Source organism: Berghia stephanieae, chromosome 10, assembly GCF_034508935.2.
Source record: "Berghia stephanieae isolate SIO BIC M18660-M18661 chromosome 10, UCSD_Bste_1.3, whole genome shotgun sequence".
NCBI classification, from domain to species: Eukaryota; Metazoa; Mollusca; class Gastropoda; order Nudibranchia; family Aeolidiidae; genus Berghia; species Berghia stephanieae.
In genome coordinates, this window is record NC_088369.1 from 43,639,204 (window position 1) to 43,656,232 (window position 17,029).

The 17,029-nt window shown below is 34.6% G+C and overlaps 1 protein-coding gene across 1 annotated transcript in view; it reads left to right on the forward strand.

Moving 5' to 3' along the window:
• Positions 1-14,063, forward strand: part of LOC144955830 (uncharacterized) — a 138,913-nt gene extending 124,850 nt beyond the window's left edge. Inside the window, exons 32-34 of the mRNA XM_078886027.1 lie at positions 642-745; positions 1,910-2,096; positions 3,965-14,063. Of these exons, the coding sequence (XP_078742153.1) occupies positions 642-745; positions 1,910-2,096; positions 3,965-4,143 (470 nt within the window). The 3' untranslated portion in view covers positions 4,144-14,063. The remainder of the gene's footprint in view (positions 1-641; positions 746-1,909; positions 2,097-3,964) is intronic.
• The last annotated feature ends 2,966 nt before the right edge of the window (positions 14,064-17,029 follow it).

The window sequence follows — 17,029 nt, forward strand, 5'->3', positions numbered from 1 at the left end:
TAAATGTTGCTGTTGGCCAGGGACCCCTCATAAAGCGCTTTGAACACATTTAGTGGATATTGCGCTATATAAATAAATCTTTCGGGTTTATATATTTATATATATAAAGTCGCATATGCCGACTGACGACATGGAGAGCGTAGAAACATTTGTCTCGGCCAAAAATATGTGAGTAACTTTATTTATATTTATATCAGCTCTATCCAACGTTATCGAGTACTCTCGTACCTACAAGTACCCACCAACACTCCTATATATATATATATATATATATATATATATATATATATATATATATATATATATATGTATATATATACATATATATATATACATATATATATATATATATATATATATATATATATATATATATATATATAATTTTATTATTTATTTACCACAATGTTGGAGTCAGTCTACATCGATGTTTCAGGCCTTTTCAGCCATCGTCAGGACTGTGTGTTTACATGAGTTTGGTTTGTTGTGTGTTGTTGCTTGTTGAAGTGGTACCGTAGGTTTGTAGTTGATTAGTGTTTCCGTCTATGATTCAATATATATATATATATATAAATATATATATATATATATATATATATATATATATATATATATTAAATGGATTCATTTTACCTTCCCAGATCTAAGCCAATGTCCCGGTTTGGTGGAAATTACAAAATCCACGCCTAACTGGAAAAGAGAGATGATTGAGAAAAAGAACCAAGAAAAAATTGAAGAATATGTGGTAAGAAAAAATAGGGAATGAGATTAGCGGAAGAGTAGCGTCCCTTGATTGGACGTCACGGCGGTTTATTAGAGAGAGAACGTCATGCTGGTTGTGCGCATGCGTCTCTCGTCCTCGCTTCCGATGAAAGCGGCTTGAGACACTTCACCGAAAGCAAGGACGAGATGCGCAAAACCAAATTGACGTTCTCGCTGTAAGGTGACGTCCAATCAAGGGACGCTACTCTTCCGCTAATCTCATTCCCTATTGTTTAAAGATAATAGACTAAGTACACGCCGATATTAATGAATGAGCTAATCTATCTACTTATTTTTATGTGTATTATTAAAGAATTATCAACAGTGGAATCCGGATAAAGTCCATACCGTGCGGCTATATCGTCTTGTGGTATGACACTCACTTTCGGATCGGAAGGTCCTGGGTTCGAGCCTCGCTCGGCGCATAGTTGAGTCCTTGGAGAATACTCTTTACTCACATTCTCTCACCTTACTCAGGTGTAAAATGAGTACCTGGCTTTTAACAGCGTTGTCTCTGTCCGAAAAAAAAATTGTAACATCACCTAACAGTCGTCATGTCCCGTCCTAAATGTTAAATGTTGCTGCTGGCCAGGGACCCCTTGTAAAGCGCTTTGGGCACATTAGTGGATATTGCGCTATATAAAGGCTCGTTTTTAAAAATACTGTCGGACTAGAATGATTGAGCATTTATATAATGCAATATACACTAAACGTGCTCTAAACGCTTTTCAAATGGTCCCAAGCCAACAGCAACACTGAACATGTAGGACGAATCATGACGCCTGGATGACGATAATTTAATCATTTTAAAGAATGAGAGAATCTGAGTAAAGACTATTTTCCAAGAACTCAACTCTTGGAAACATTGCTTTTTCATCATTAGAGTTATAAGTACAAAAAGAGAAGAGTGAAACAAGTTCTGAATTTCAATTATTTTTAAGTACAAAAAGAGAAGAGTGAAACAAATTCTGAATTTGAATTATTTTTAAGTACAAAAAGAGAACAATGAAACAAATTCTAAATTTGAATTATTTTTAAGTACAAAAAGAGAAGAGTGAAACAAATTCTGAATTTGAATTATTTTTAATTACAAAAAGAGAAGAGTGAAACTAATTCTGAATTTGAATTATTTCATATTCCATCCCAGAAAAAAATAATGAAGCAGCGAGAACAGGAAGCGAAATGGAAAAACATACCGGCCTGGAAGAGGAGGTTGTTGGAACAGAAGGACAAAGAGGGTGACGCCCCAGAGGATACGAACACCAATTCTCCCTCCAACAAAAAGACCTCTAAAGTACCTCGGCCTCTCCCAGAGGAAGACATGAAGCCAAAAGGTAGTTATGAACGTTTTAGAGATATTATATGTGACCCACCTTCTCTAAACGGTATTATGTCGGGATGACTCAAGTGCAAGAAAATTGAATTTAATGACAAAAAAACATGAAACTTGGGGTTTGTTTCGATTTGTTATGTAAGAGAATGAAGACAATTTCTCACAATGCAAAAGCACAAAAATTGTTATTGACTATCAATTTAATTCTAAAGTCACTTTTCGGGGTCCAATTCATCCCGACATAATACCGTTTCGAGACGAAGGGTCACCTATGACCCATTATCGTTTACCCTTTCCTTACCAGCCATTTTCAGAATTTTCCCCAGATTTTCACACCAACCCAACACAAAAATAAAATTTTCTTATTCAAACAGAAAAGCAACAAATACATTCTATGCATAATATTGATCAGCAAAATGAACTCTACAACACAGTGTCACGTTTTTATAGCTATAATAAAACATTTTTCTTTAAATTGTGTGATTTACAAAATAAATCTGGATGATAAAAGTGCTGGTTGGATCGTAACGAATGTGACGATTTTCCTATTTTTGGTAAGGAGAAGGTTAAACTTTATTATGTCGCGATGAATATAAAAACTTGAGCTTTATATAATATGTGACCCATTGTCTCAAAACGGTATTATGACGGAACGAACCACATGCTTAAAATCTGAAATAAAATGTTAAACTGGTCAAAAATTTTAATTGTTGTCATTAGCACCCTAAAATATGGTATCCATTATCCTCAATAAAACATACAAACTCAACACAAGTCTGATATTTCTGGCTATAAATTCAATTTTCAACATCTTAACCAACCCGACTTAATAACGTTTTGAGACGAAGGGTCACATCTCGAAAAGGGAATTTATGAGCAAAATAATGAGAAATGCGAACTTGTAGTATTGTGGAAAGCCAGAAATGCATATATTCTTCATTTTAACGAGATGAAATTAACTGAAAATTTAATATTTTGTGGATAAAAATTCAATTTTTAGCTTTTAGTTAATCCCAACATAACACCATTTTTTTTGACACAACGGGTCACATATTATGATGAGCAAAACAGAATTACTTAGATATTCTATCCCTATTTATTCATTTCTCTCTCTCTCTCCCTCCATCTCTCTCTATATATATCTCTCTCTCGCTCTCACTCTCTCTCTCTCTCGCTCTCTATCTCTCTCTCTCTCGCTCTCACTCTCACTCTCTCTCTATCTCTCTCTCCCTCCCTCTCTCTCTCATCTCTATCTCCCTCTCTCTCTCTCTCTTTCTCTCTCTCTCTTCCTGTCTCTCTCTATTTATCTCTCTCTCTCCCTCCCTCTCTCTCTCTCGCTCTCACTCTCTCTATCTCTCTCTCTCTCGCTCTCACTATCTCTCTCTCGCTCTCACTCTCTCTCTCTATCTCTCTCTCCCTCCCCCCTCTCTCTCTCTTATTGTTGTTGTTTTTTTTTACCGCAAACGACACGTAGACCATAAAACAAATAGCATCTCTTTCTCTCTCTCTCTCTCTCTCTCTCTCTCTCTCTCTCTCTCTCGTTGTTGTTGTTTTTGTTTGTTTGTTTTTTTGTGGAAAATTTACCGCAAGCGACCTGCAATAGACCATAAAACAAATAGCATCATAGAGAGAGAGAGAGAGAGAGAGAAAGAGAGAGAGAGAGAGAGAGAGAGAGAGAGAGAAAACTTTCTCTCTCTCTCTCTCTCTCATTGTTGTTGTTTTTTTGGGGGGTTTTTTGGTTGTTTCTTTTTTAGTGTGGAAAAATTACCGCAAGCGACCTGTAGACCATAAACCAAATAGCATAAACGCCAAAGAAAAACCGTATACAATAATATATTGCCTTTTTTTTTTCTTTTTCTCCCGTCCCAGGTGATATCGTACCCGCTGCCTTGAGCATAGACCCAGAGGAACTGGCCGCCATGCCTCCCTGGAAAAGGGAGCTGTTGTTCAAGAGAGACAAAGTCCCCATCACCTTCTCCAACGAATTCAATCCCGACGAGGACGAGGAAGAGGGCGGTGGTGGTGGTGAGGGTGTGTGTGAAAGCTGAGAACGACAGCCATGAATAAATTGAACTGTTTAGTAAATTAATAAATCGATAGATTGGTTTGTTGGTTGGTTGGTTGGTTGGCGATTGTAACTACTAAAGTGTGTTGGTTGGTTGGCGATTGTAACTACTAAAGTGTCCAGAATTGGAAACCGGTATAGATACTTGAGAGGAGGAGGAGGAGGAGGTACCAAGAACAAATAAATGGGCAATTCCAAAAAATATTTCAAAACATTTTCAAGTTCTCTCACTTTATATAACTGTCCAATTATGACCCACCGTCTCTAAACGGTATTATGTCGGAATGACCTGGGTGCAAAAAAAAAATTAAATTTATTGACACAAAACATGAAACTTGGGGTTTGTTTCGAGTTGTTATGTAAGAGAATGAAGACGGTTTCTCACAATGCAAAAGCTCAAAAATTGGTATTTACTATAAGTTTAATTCTAAAGTCACTTTTCGGGGTCCAATTCATCCCGATAGAATACCGTTTCGATACAATGGGTCACAATTTCTTTTTTTCAGCACACATTGTCGGAACTAAATGTCAACTCTTGAACAACTTGAGCAATCTTTAGATAATAATAGAGTTTTGATACTGAAGTAAACTTGGCGTTCAAGTACAAATTATTTTATAACCTATCAGTCGTGCTGAATAGCCCATTTGTGACCCGTCGTCTCAAAACGGTATTATGTCGGAACGAACCAAATCCTTAAAAGCCGAATTCAACGTTAAACTGGTCAAAAATTTAAATTGCTGGCATTAGCACCTTAAAATATGGTATCCATTCTCCTCAATAAAACATACAAACTCAATACAAGTCTGATATTTCGGGCTATACATTCAATTTTCAACATATTAACCAACCCGACTTAATACCGTTTTGAGGCGAAGGGTCACATTTCTTTTTAACCAGTTGACTACCGCACTATGAAAAAAAAACCCAAAAAAACAGAAGACTCGTCCTTCAAATATCGATCGACGTATCGATATTTGGAGGACGAGTTTTCTGACCAAATTTTTTCTAAAAATTGGTTAATCATTGGAATGATCTTATGAAGTTTAAAGCAACAAAAAAAATGTGTCTACAAACGAATGTTAGTATTTTTTTTTTTTGGTGACTGATATGTTTAAATATGAGGTTTTGAAGAGGACTTCCGTCGGTAATGTTTTGTTTTTATTGTTTTTGGTTTTTTTTTTTTTTTTTTTTTTTTTGGTTTAAGATGTGTGTTTTGGATGACTGGAGAATGACTCTACATTGGAAAGTTTTATGGAATTGTTTTTGTTATTTTTGTTTGTTTTTTTTTTTTTTTATTATTTTTTTTTTTTGAAAAAAATTAATGTCTATAAATACATTGTTTGCTTATCAAAGCGTATGATTTGTTTTGTGTGTTAGTATTTTGATAACGTTATATATACAACCCGCAAAGGAGAAACATTTTAAATAAGCTTATTAAAAGTTACTTATATGATAAGATTAGGGGGGGGGGGGGGGGCGGGGTGTCCCGACGATAGCTCAGATGATAGAGCACTAGATTCACACGCAAGGGGATCGAGATCGATCTCGGGTGCAGTCGAGATATTTTTTTCTGACCCCCCTGTTCACCCAGCAGTGATCGGGTAGCCGGGTCTGATAGATCTGGCGGAAAGTACTTTGCGATAGACCAGGGTTCTGTTCAAAGGATAGCAAGAAATTGCTTTTGTCCTTTCCACGCTATAGAAACCGGGATAAACTCCGACTCCATGGGCCTAGTGGCTCTGAAGGACTACTTATGATACGATTTAAGAAAGAAATCCAAGCTCCGTGTCAAATGGTTGATAATTTCAGCTCGTCCAGTTTATAACGGTTTGATGTAAATTTAATTAGACGTATATGTTTAAAGAACAGTAAAAATAGAGGTCGCTAGGCATTTGGTATAGCAGAAGAAGAAGAAGAAGAAGAAGAAGAAGAAGAAGAAGAAGAAGAAGAAGAAGAAGAAGAAGAAGAAGAAGAAGAAGAAGAAGAAGAAGAAGAAGAAGAAGAAGAAGGATGAGGAGGAGGAGAAGAAGAAGAAGTAGAAGAAGAAGAAGAAGAAGAAGAAGAAGAAGAAGAAGAAGAAGAAGATGATGAAGAAGAAGAAGAAGAAGAAGAAGAAGAAGAAGAAGAAGAAGAAGAAGAAGAAGAAGAAGAAGAAGAAGAAGAAGAAGAAGAAGAAGAAGAAGAAGAAGAAGAAGAAGAAGAAGAAGAAGAAGAAGAAGAAGAAGAAGAAGAAGAAGAAGAAGAAGAAGAAGAAGAAGAAGAAGAAGCATAAGAAGAAGTAGAAGAAGAAGCATAAGAAGAAGTAGAAGAAGAATAAGAAGAAGAAGAAAGGAAATGTGACAATTGACGTTGGCTGTGCCAATTTGTCCTATCCCTCTATTTTGAGACACACACGAATAGACTCTAAAGACACAACATACCTGCAATATGCACGTAAGAAAATTGTAATTAACACTAAAACGTTCAGCGCGCTATATAAATGATTTCATTAATTTATTCATTATTTTACATGCTATGATTATATTTTAAATAATTTCACGTAATGCTGTAATGATGGTTTGTTTTGACTTTAATTTGTAAATCTTAACTTTGTATTATTGGAAATAATGCGTGATTTTGGGCAACAGTTGTGGATGTTTAAATTTGGTGGAGACATAGTCTAGACGCTTTTTCTGTATTAAATTATCCTTAAATTGTCCTATTATATATTATATAATCAAATTTACTATATCTTTGATTCTACAATACATTGGTAAGGCATATAGCATGATAAATCGCTACATTAAATTTAGATTTAATACATAGATGATTCTTGGTAAAGCATATAATATTATAAATCGCTACATTAATTTCAATACCTAGTTTATTCTTGGTAAGGCATATAATATGATAAATCGCTACTTTAAATTTAAATTCAATACCTAGTTGGTTCTTGTTAAGGCATATAATATGATAAATTGCTACATTAAATTCAACACCTAGTTGATTCTAGGTAAGGCATATAATATGATAAATCGCTACTTTAAATTTAAATCCAATACCTAGTTGGTTCTTGTTAAGGCATATTATATGATAAATTGCTTTTAATCTACAATCTAGTTTATTCTACGACGCATTGATAAATTGATTCATTTTGTGTGTGTGTGTGTCATAGCCTTTATCAGAAGGCATGAAAGGAGATTATACATATAAATATAAATGTAAACATTTAAATAGGGCTTATTCCAGGCCTCTGCCCGGCTCTAAGCGCTTTACAATGGTAATTTTTAAAAATGTTATCATTATATCTTTTTCTGTTAGGGTCTAATGTTGTTTTTTTTTTAATCTTATGGAAATGTCTTTTGAGTTCATTATTGGTGATTATTGTCCTATCACAACGATCCTTTATAATAATGGCCTGTGTTACTTTGACAGGTGTGTATGTGTGTTTGTGTGTGTGTGTGTGTGTGCGTGTAAATGTGTATTATCCGTGTGTGTGTGTGTTTTATATGTGTTCCTATCTATGACGTATACTATGTAATTGTATGATATATTGGTACTGACATATAATATAGTTATATACCAACTTTGTAATATATATATATATATATATATATATATATATATATATATATATGTGTGTGTGTGTGTGTGTGGTTGTAAATGGTTTGGTGTGTACGTATTTATGTATACATAATATAAATCTCTTGGAAATCGGTTTGTTACTTAGTTTTTGAGCTTTAAAGAAATCAATTTTACTATAATAAGATATATATGGAGTGTTAAATTAAAAAAAATATATTACGACTTAGTCAGTATTTAGCATGCTGATGTTTAATATATATATATATATATATATATATATATATATATATATATATATATATATATATATATATATATATATACCAACACAATTATTGCAACCTAATTTTAGGAATTTCTATCATTTCTTAAAAAATTGAATCAGCGACTGTTGATCTCTTCCACAATTTGATTGGTTAACTCACTCAACCCTAACACCGACTATATCCGTTCTCACCCGGAGTACTTTTATCCCATGCCTATTTATTACATTTTTATGAGACAAATAATAGTTTTTACATGTTAATGGTAATTGAATAAAACTATCTAGGTACATGCTCATTTTAAATACTTTTTTTCTCATTTTGAAAAGTAGCAAAAATCTCTAGGATTGAGTGAGTTAACTCTTTCCTGTCCGATCCTTTTCAGTATTATCCCAAAATGGCAGGCTTACCCAGCAGAAAAATTGATTCTTTAAACTCAAACAAGCTCTCTGCAAAACAATTTTATGTTCTATATTAATTAAACAAAGATCATTCTTCAAAGTTTTGTGATGTACAAAATGAATAAAGAATAAGAAAAAATGTACAGGTTCGTTGTAACAAATGTGACGATTTTGTAGCAGGTGGTAAGGAGAGGGTTAAGATAATGAAAAAAAAATGGCGATTAGAATTTTACTTATCTTTTGTTGAAGTTCTTTTCCCCACCACTCCTGTAATTCATAAGAAGAATCAGATTGTTTAATTATTGTTATCTTTACATTGCATTTTGAAATATAGATAGTTGTGCAAACCTACTGTTAAGCAGGAAATGCTTTAGAATTGAAAATGGACTTTTTTTTTGTAAAAAAAAAATCTTTACTTGCGGTAAATTTTCCACACACAAAAAAAAAAAAAAAAAAACAACAAAAAACCCCCCCAAAAAAACAAAAAACCCCCAAAACAATCAACTTATCTTTTATTTATAAATCAGATAAATATAACTCATGAATGCCAAATAGTCTCCACATTTTTATATCTAGTGCATTTTTAATGAAACACATTGTAAGTTCCTTATTTTTATCATTACTACCAAAAGTATTTATTTCATAAGACAGACCTGCCTATTATAACGAATAATTCGTAGAATTACCAAATAGTGGCTCTAATTTCAAAAGTTCACGAGCGTAAGTTATCAAAACTTTTTGAAAATTAAAGTTGATGCCAGACTATATAAAAATTTAAGCAGTTTGAAGTGATTTCGTTCTTTGTAAAGGTAAATTACTGATTATCAAAGTTAATTTTACTTACTACAATTTTAATCTCTTAAAAACTACGAATCTTTAAATTTTCTAGTTGACAGGTCAGTATAAGGTTTGATATAAATAATATTTTCTAAATCTTATTGCCCGCATAACTTATGTTGCTTCGACAATACAATCAATATTACAGACAGAATCATATTTGCATTTCTGGGATTCTGTTAATGGGTTATTTTTATTTATACATTCTCTTAAGGGGTTTATTTTATTACATCATATACCAATTTACACATCCATACACAATCACACACAAACGCATACTCAACCACACACATAATATCTTATCTTTGAAGGCATATTAATTATTCATAGCTTTTGAAAACCATCGATTCAGCCGAAAAGAAGGTTTCTCTTACAATTTTATGAATGAATGATTATTTTTCTCTTCATGTTTCAGCATTTCTTGACAATAGAATAAAAAAATATATGTTTGTTTATAATAATATGTCTTGTTTATGACTTATTTTTGATTTAGCGGACGCTGTTTTTTTCCTTCGATAAAGTGAAACTCTAGAATGCTTGATGCACGTTTTTTTTTTTATATAAAAAGAGAATCAAAGTTTTACCAGTTAAATATAGCACTCTGGAAAAAACACGTATTTAAACTTTGGCCAGGAGAATCGTCCTTCAAATATCGATCGTTTTAAACGACCCCCACATTGGCAAAAAAAAACTCTCAAACTTGAGTCTTTGCGAAGCACCAGCTTTGAGAGTTGTTTTTTTTTTCTAAGATGAGGGTCATTGAAATCGATCGATATTTGAAAGACGAGTTTTCTTGACATTTGTGTCAGTGCATGACATAATCAGTCGAAAGGTGAACATTTTGGATTGCATTTATTTGCATTTTCTGAAAGAATATGCTCCCCAGAGCATTTTAATCATTATTTGAAGTAAATCGGGTGCTTTTTCATGAAGTTATGGGCAAATGTATGGGAAAGGTATCCAGTAACTTTTCTCAAATTTCATACTTTTTCAACTCGAATAGCTGTAAAAAATATTTAGAAGTGAAATTAAGATTTGATATTTCCCAAAGATGTACATAAAGGGTTGAATTAATCATTTATGACAAGAACTCATTTTTAATTTTTAAAAATTAACCTTCTTACTAAACTTGGCAATATCTCAGTTCAAACCTTTTCACCATCCGACTGATTCTGTTATTCACTGTTACGTAACATTTTATTAAATAGGCGTTTTTCCAGAGGACCACAGTTAACTGGATAATGGGTTATCAATCAAAAGGTGGAGACAATATGTTTTAAAATAAATATGTGGCCTCTACAATTCGGTATTATCTTTATTTTAACCCTCTCCTTACCAACTATAGGAAAATCGTCACATTCGTTACGATACAACCAACATTATTCTTATTCAAATTTCTCTTGTACATCATATAATTTAAAGAAAACGAAGAGTATGTTGTAGAGCATGTTTTGCTAAAGAAATTATGCACCACAATAACTTACTGATATGGTGATTTGAGTTATAAAAAATCAATTTTTGTGTTAGTTGGGTGTGAAGATTTGGGGAAAATCCTGAAAATTGCTTGTAAGGAGAGAGAGAGAGTTAAAAACGAAACTAAAATGACAGCCAACATTATGTTAGGTCTAGACAAATTATATATTATAAATTGTCAATCAAAAGGTAAAGATAGAGACAATAAATGTTCTAATCAAATGTCGTGGCCTCTACATTGCAGTATTATCGTTATTTTGAAAAAACAAAATCAAAACTAAAATGGCAGCCTACGTATTATTATTATGTAGACAAATATATCACAGTGCCTCACATCGACAGAACTTCCAGGATAAATATGTTACCTACCCTCTCTAAATGGTATTATAATATCAGGATGAATAGGACCTCGAAAAGTGAATATAATATATAGTGTATTTTGTTTTTATTTTTGACACATTTCATGTTTGAATAAACCCGAGAGCTGTGTAAGATTTCATCAAACTTTTTTTCTTTTTGCAACATGTGTAGAATGTATTCAAGTTTTGAATGATATAAATTTTAACACTGTGCGCCTTTCGGTACCTGAGCTATGACGTCATCAGTAGAAAAGGGTAATTTTGACATAAATCGTAATTTATTTATTTAGCTTTGTGCGACACGGTTCTCGAGAGTTTATTTCATTTTACATGGTCAGTCTAAGGACATCTACTTGGAGCATGGCCTTGACACTATAAAATCTTGTGTGTGTATGACGTCATTATTGATTGTGTGCTGATGATTACGATATCATTATTTAAGAGAAGCCACTTCCTCTGTCACATTACGCATGCTGTAAAAGATGTGGGACGAACTAAAATATTAATTGTATTGCCCTATTTATTATGATACTACGGGCCACGAATTCTCCAAATTTTGTAAAGAAAAAAGCCCGGAAATGAGCCTAATCAATGTGTCAATTATTTCTATGTTATATGTTTGTGTTGAGAATATTGGCTATTAAGCTTAATTGGATTCAGTAGTCTGATGTCACGCCGCCCGGCAACGGCGGCCATCTTGGTTCTAAACAAAGAATATCATTACTTTTTATTCTTCATGCTGGCTAGAACTTTTCTTATGCCTTGTGATCAGAATGTGTAAAAGTCAAAACATGATCAAATTTATGTTTTTTTTCCTTCTGGATACGCTTTTATGCTCGCCGGAGAAATAATTCATACGGGCGTCCGCCATTGTTCCAATAGTTTAGAGCCGGTGTTGCTATTTACCACGCGTCATTGGGAAGGAAGTGACGTTACGACTATTGAATCCTATTACTAGCCAACTACTAAAGGAGGTTGTATGTGTTGGACCCGCGATCTCAAGTAGTCAGGAAGAGAGGGCTCTGATAAGGACTAGGGTTAGAGACGATCTTTTTTGGGATCGTGGATAGCTCATACGGTAGAGTCACGCTCTCCCCGGCCAGGCGGATTTGTCGTACCAGTAAGGTCGCGGGTTCAAACCCCCATCACCGCCGCGAAATATTTTTATTCTCTATTGTCTTCCGGCACTTTCCTACTCACTTTATCACTCAAAGAAATATAGAATGGCGCCGTACCTTGCCAGATCCTTTTGTTAGTATCTGGTTGGCCATAAAAATAACATTGGAGTGAGTATAACACTGACAACAATATTTGTGAAAGATATACTATCAAATAAGATATTAACCCACAGATGTCCAGTTATTAACATTTTCGTGACTGCCCCCCTTGAGTGATGTTTGGCGTCTAAATTTCCCCCTCTACAGAAATAACATTGAACAAAAAAAATACAACCATTAAAGAGTTATGGTTGTAGTTTTGTATTTATAAAGGGAAAGTTTATAGTAAATGCCCTGATATCACCCAAAGAGGACAGTCACAAAAATTTCAAAAACGGACAGCTGTGGTTTTTCCCCTGTACTCTTCGTATGCTTTCAGACGGTAGGAAGAGACGATGTAAGGTTTCAGTTAATGCAAGAAATGGATGTTGTTAAAAGCCTTCAACAGACGTGACGTCACTTCCATCGTAATGACGCATAGTAACTTAGTTTAGTTCTAGACTTTCAGAACAATGGCGGACGCCCTTATGAAATACTTCTCCGACGAGCATAAGAGTGTGTACAGGTGAGAAAAACATGATAAATCTGATCATGTTTTGACTTTTATACATTTTGAGCATATGACAAGTGCACACAGTTCAAGCCAGCATGAAGAATATAAAAAGTACCGATTTTCTTTGTTTAGAACCGAGCTACTCGTTGCTTCGTTGCTGGCGGACGTGACATCAGACTATTGAATCCTATTTCGGTGTATTCTAGCTGCTCTCAAAAATTAATGACAAAGTGACAAGTTAAAGAGCAGGCACCGGTATCAGAGAAAAACCCGAAAAATTCTGTATAAAACAATGGCAGACAAAGCAATAAAGAATTTTTTTTTTTAACATCTGAAAAAAATGAGTCTGGCGCTGTTTCACCCACTCGTTTTCAGAAATTTATCGCAAAATAATGTTAGCTTAAATTGAGACCACAGGTCTATAGATAGAATGAAGCTGACGTCACTCGAGTCTTTGTTATTGTTTATTAGTTTTTTGCCATCCGTGTTTATGAGTAATTCTCAATAAACTGTATTAACCAGACTATAAACGTTAAAGGTTACACACAGTGTTGTGTGTTGGTTCGTTATACTTCCGGATGGCAATATTGTGAGCTTCTTAGCCAAGCGCATACTATCTATTATGGGTCTAAAACTGTTAGCAAAGCAGATGTCCTGGGCCAAAGACATAGAATGGCATGATGAACAGTTTTTTTTGTTGTTGTTTTTTTTTGCCACGTGGGGTTTTTTGTGTGTGTAAAATTCGTTTTGAATTTTGGTCTTTGCCTTTTTATAATTTAGATATGTGTACTGCAGTTGCTTTTAAAAACACAGTATATGCAATGTTAACCAAATAGCACATACTGTGTTCTTTAATATAACGGCAGTGTAATAGTCGTATCTATAGATAGTTCGAAGATGACGTCACTCAGGTCTTTGTTATTGTTTTTGCCATCCGCGTTTATGAGTAATGCTCACTGAACTGTATTAACCCGACTATAAACGTTCATGGATACACACAGTTTTGTGTGTTGGTCCATTATACTTCCGGATGGCAATATTATGAGCTTCTTAGCCAAGCGCATACTATCTATATTATAGCTTTACAAAATGAAAATACACACACTTGAAGGTGTGTGAATCCAATTAGAAACAGCATGATGATAATATTATTTTTATTAAACAGATAATATTGTAACACTTTTACTATGGTCTTCTACTTGAAACAATGAATAAAATTGCATTTTCTGATTTGACTTTGGTTTCCGATTTAATTGATTATTTATCAAAAAAGACTTTTTAACTCCTTAATTTTATTGATCACCGTTGGGAAATTGAGCTGCAATCCTGGGTGGGGTTTCTGGCCTCCTATAGTGGGCAGGGAGGTACCTAATGTGTCTTCCATCCCCCTATATCTGTTTTCCAACTTGCTTTCTGTTTTTGTCTTGGAATGAAATTACATGGCTGGGAGGGAAACAGTCAAATGTATAGTTTGTTTTGGGAGATGATATTTTTTTCCCTTGTAAATCATCTCTCTGTTATGAATTGTTATATTTGTTATTTTGAATGTATGATGTAAACATGTGAGTGTATTCCTCTTAGTGGGATCTTGTGCTTGTGTCTGGGTGAGACTTTTAGGTGATCTCAAACTAAGTACATTGATAGTGTGCTCTTGGAATCTACATGTGTTTCCTATTTGAACAAATTCCCCTTTGTCTTACCTTTTATTGATGCTTTAATTGTAATTCTAGATCTTTTTACTATCCCATTTTCTTCATTTTTACTGTCGCTGATATAACCTAAATGTGTTGCAAGCGCCGTAAAACCATTAAAAAAATAGAGCTGCAATCGTTTTCTTCCTGCGCACCAAGCTCTGGCCATCTTCCTCAGTTGGGGCGCGGGGGAGAGGGAGAGGGGGGAGGGTGGAGGGGGGGGGGGTGGAGCAAGACAGCCTTGCTTCTCGCATTTCTTACCAAATGTGATTAGCTTTTCCAATTATATAAATCTTTTCTGATGCAATGGTTGAATTCTTCTTTGGGCATAGAAGCTTTGACCACCTCTGGGTCAGTTATTCTTATATTTATTTATTTCTCTCCAAGAAGTGATTTATATACTAACTTAATTCTCTTGGTCACTGTTGGAACATAGGTGAACAACCGCTCCCTTCCAGCACACACAGCTTCTGGGTCATTTTCCTTAGTCTGTTTATGGGGTGTAATACGATTCAATAGTCTGATGTCACGCCTCCCGGCAACGGCGGCCATCTTGGTTCTAAACAAAGAAAATCATTCCTTTTTATTTTTCATGCTGGCTAGAACTTTTCATATGTCTTGTGATCAGAATGTGTAAAAGTCAAAACATGATCAAATTTATGGTTTTTCCCCTCTGGATACCCTTTATGTTCCCCGGAGAAATATTCATACGGGCGTCCGCCATTGTTCCGATAGTTTAGAGCCAGTGTTACTAAGTTACCATGCGTCATTAGGAAGGAAGTTACGTTACGACTGTTGAAGAGATTGTCAGTCACACTTTCGCATGCATTTCTCTCCAAAAGGCCTTTGGGCCAATGGGTCTTGTATCAGTACATAGCTTTGCCACCTGTGATCCGCCGACTCGCTTCCCTGACTACGAACAGAGATGCATATTATACGAGATGGAAGTCGGTTTGGACGAATTCCATCCCTTGATGGGGCAGGGACATACACTCCTCTATACTAGGTGAGAAAAATAAAGTGAGTAGATGTGACTCAGATATGTGACCCCTCGTCTCAAAACGGTATTAAGTCGGGATGATAAAGATGCTGAAAATGGAATTTGTAGCCAGAAATATCAGACTTAATTTGAGTTTATATGCTTTATAGAGGAGAAGGAATATCATATGTTACTGTGCTAAATACCAACGTTTCATATTTTGACCAGTTTAACTATAATTTGACTTTTTAGCATCTGGTCCATATCAACATAATACCGTTTTGAGACGAAGGGTCACATATAAGTGTTGTTCCCTTATATATGAGTCACATCTACTCACTTTATGTTTCTCTCCATTTTACTGGCTCATTTAGGCACCTCTAGCTCTGGTTAAACTAGGTGAGAATTATATAAATAAATTCATGTGCGTTTGGGTGGAACTTTCCTTATGATGGGAACATTGGCCCACTATGGGTCAGTGATTCGTTTATTTAACTCTCCTTACCGATCCTTTTCAGTATTTTCCCAAAATGGCAGGCTTACCAAGCAGCAAAATTGATTTTTTTAAAAAACCAACTCAAACAAGCTCTCTCTACAAAATAATTTTATGTTCTTAGTAATTATACAAAGGCCATTCTTCAACGTTTGCGATGTACAAAATAAATCTGAATGAGAAAAAACGTAAATTGCTGAAATGGTTATTGTCATGTGGATCTATCCTCTTTGAAAGACAATAAATTATTATTTCTCCTTCCAAAATAAGATTATAGCCTTCAAAATTCGTTAAACCCTCTCCTAACCACCTGTTGGAAAATCGTCACATTTGTTACGATGCAACCGTCACTTTTCTCATCCAGATTTCATTTCTTTTTGCTATAGCTATAAAAAAAAACACGACATTCTGTAACAGAGCTCATAAGATTATTGTCGAACAATATTATGTCTAGAATGTGCTAGTTGCTTTTCTGTTTGAGTAAGAAATGTCTGTTTTTGTGTCGGGTGGGTGTGAAGTTTGGGGAAAATTCAGAAAATGGCTGGTAAGGAGAGGGTTAAGTCACATCATTCAGAGAAAACTGTATTTTTTGGGTTAAATTCACTTGTGCGATTATGTGGTGAAGTGGTGAATGACACTCTCCTTCCGACCAGAAGGTTCCAGGTTCGAGTCCGGCTTTGAACAGCGCTTAGTTGAGTACTTAAAAAAAAAAAACTTAACGAGGATAATACATGTCCCGTTTGCCTCATAGAAGAATATCCTGAGGGTTATCTACCCTGAAGATTCTAAAGAGTCCACTAGATGGATTGAAAGTTTTGATTTATATAACGTATCGCAAGACACAAACTAATGTGTAACCTTAAACGTTTATTTATAGGCTGATTGATATAATTTAGTGAGATCTACTAATCAAAAATGGCTGTCTAAAAACAATAACAAAGCGCTAGTGTCACGTCAGTTTCGTTCCATCTATATTATGATTTTCACTTCGAGCTTGGAATTAAAATAAAATGCGACCCATCGTCTCAAAACGGTATT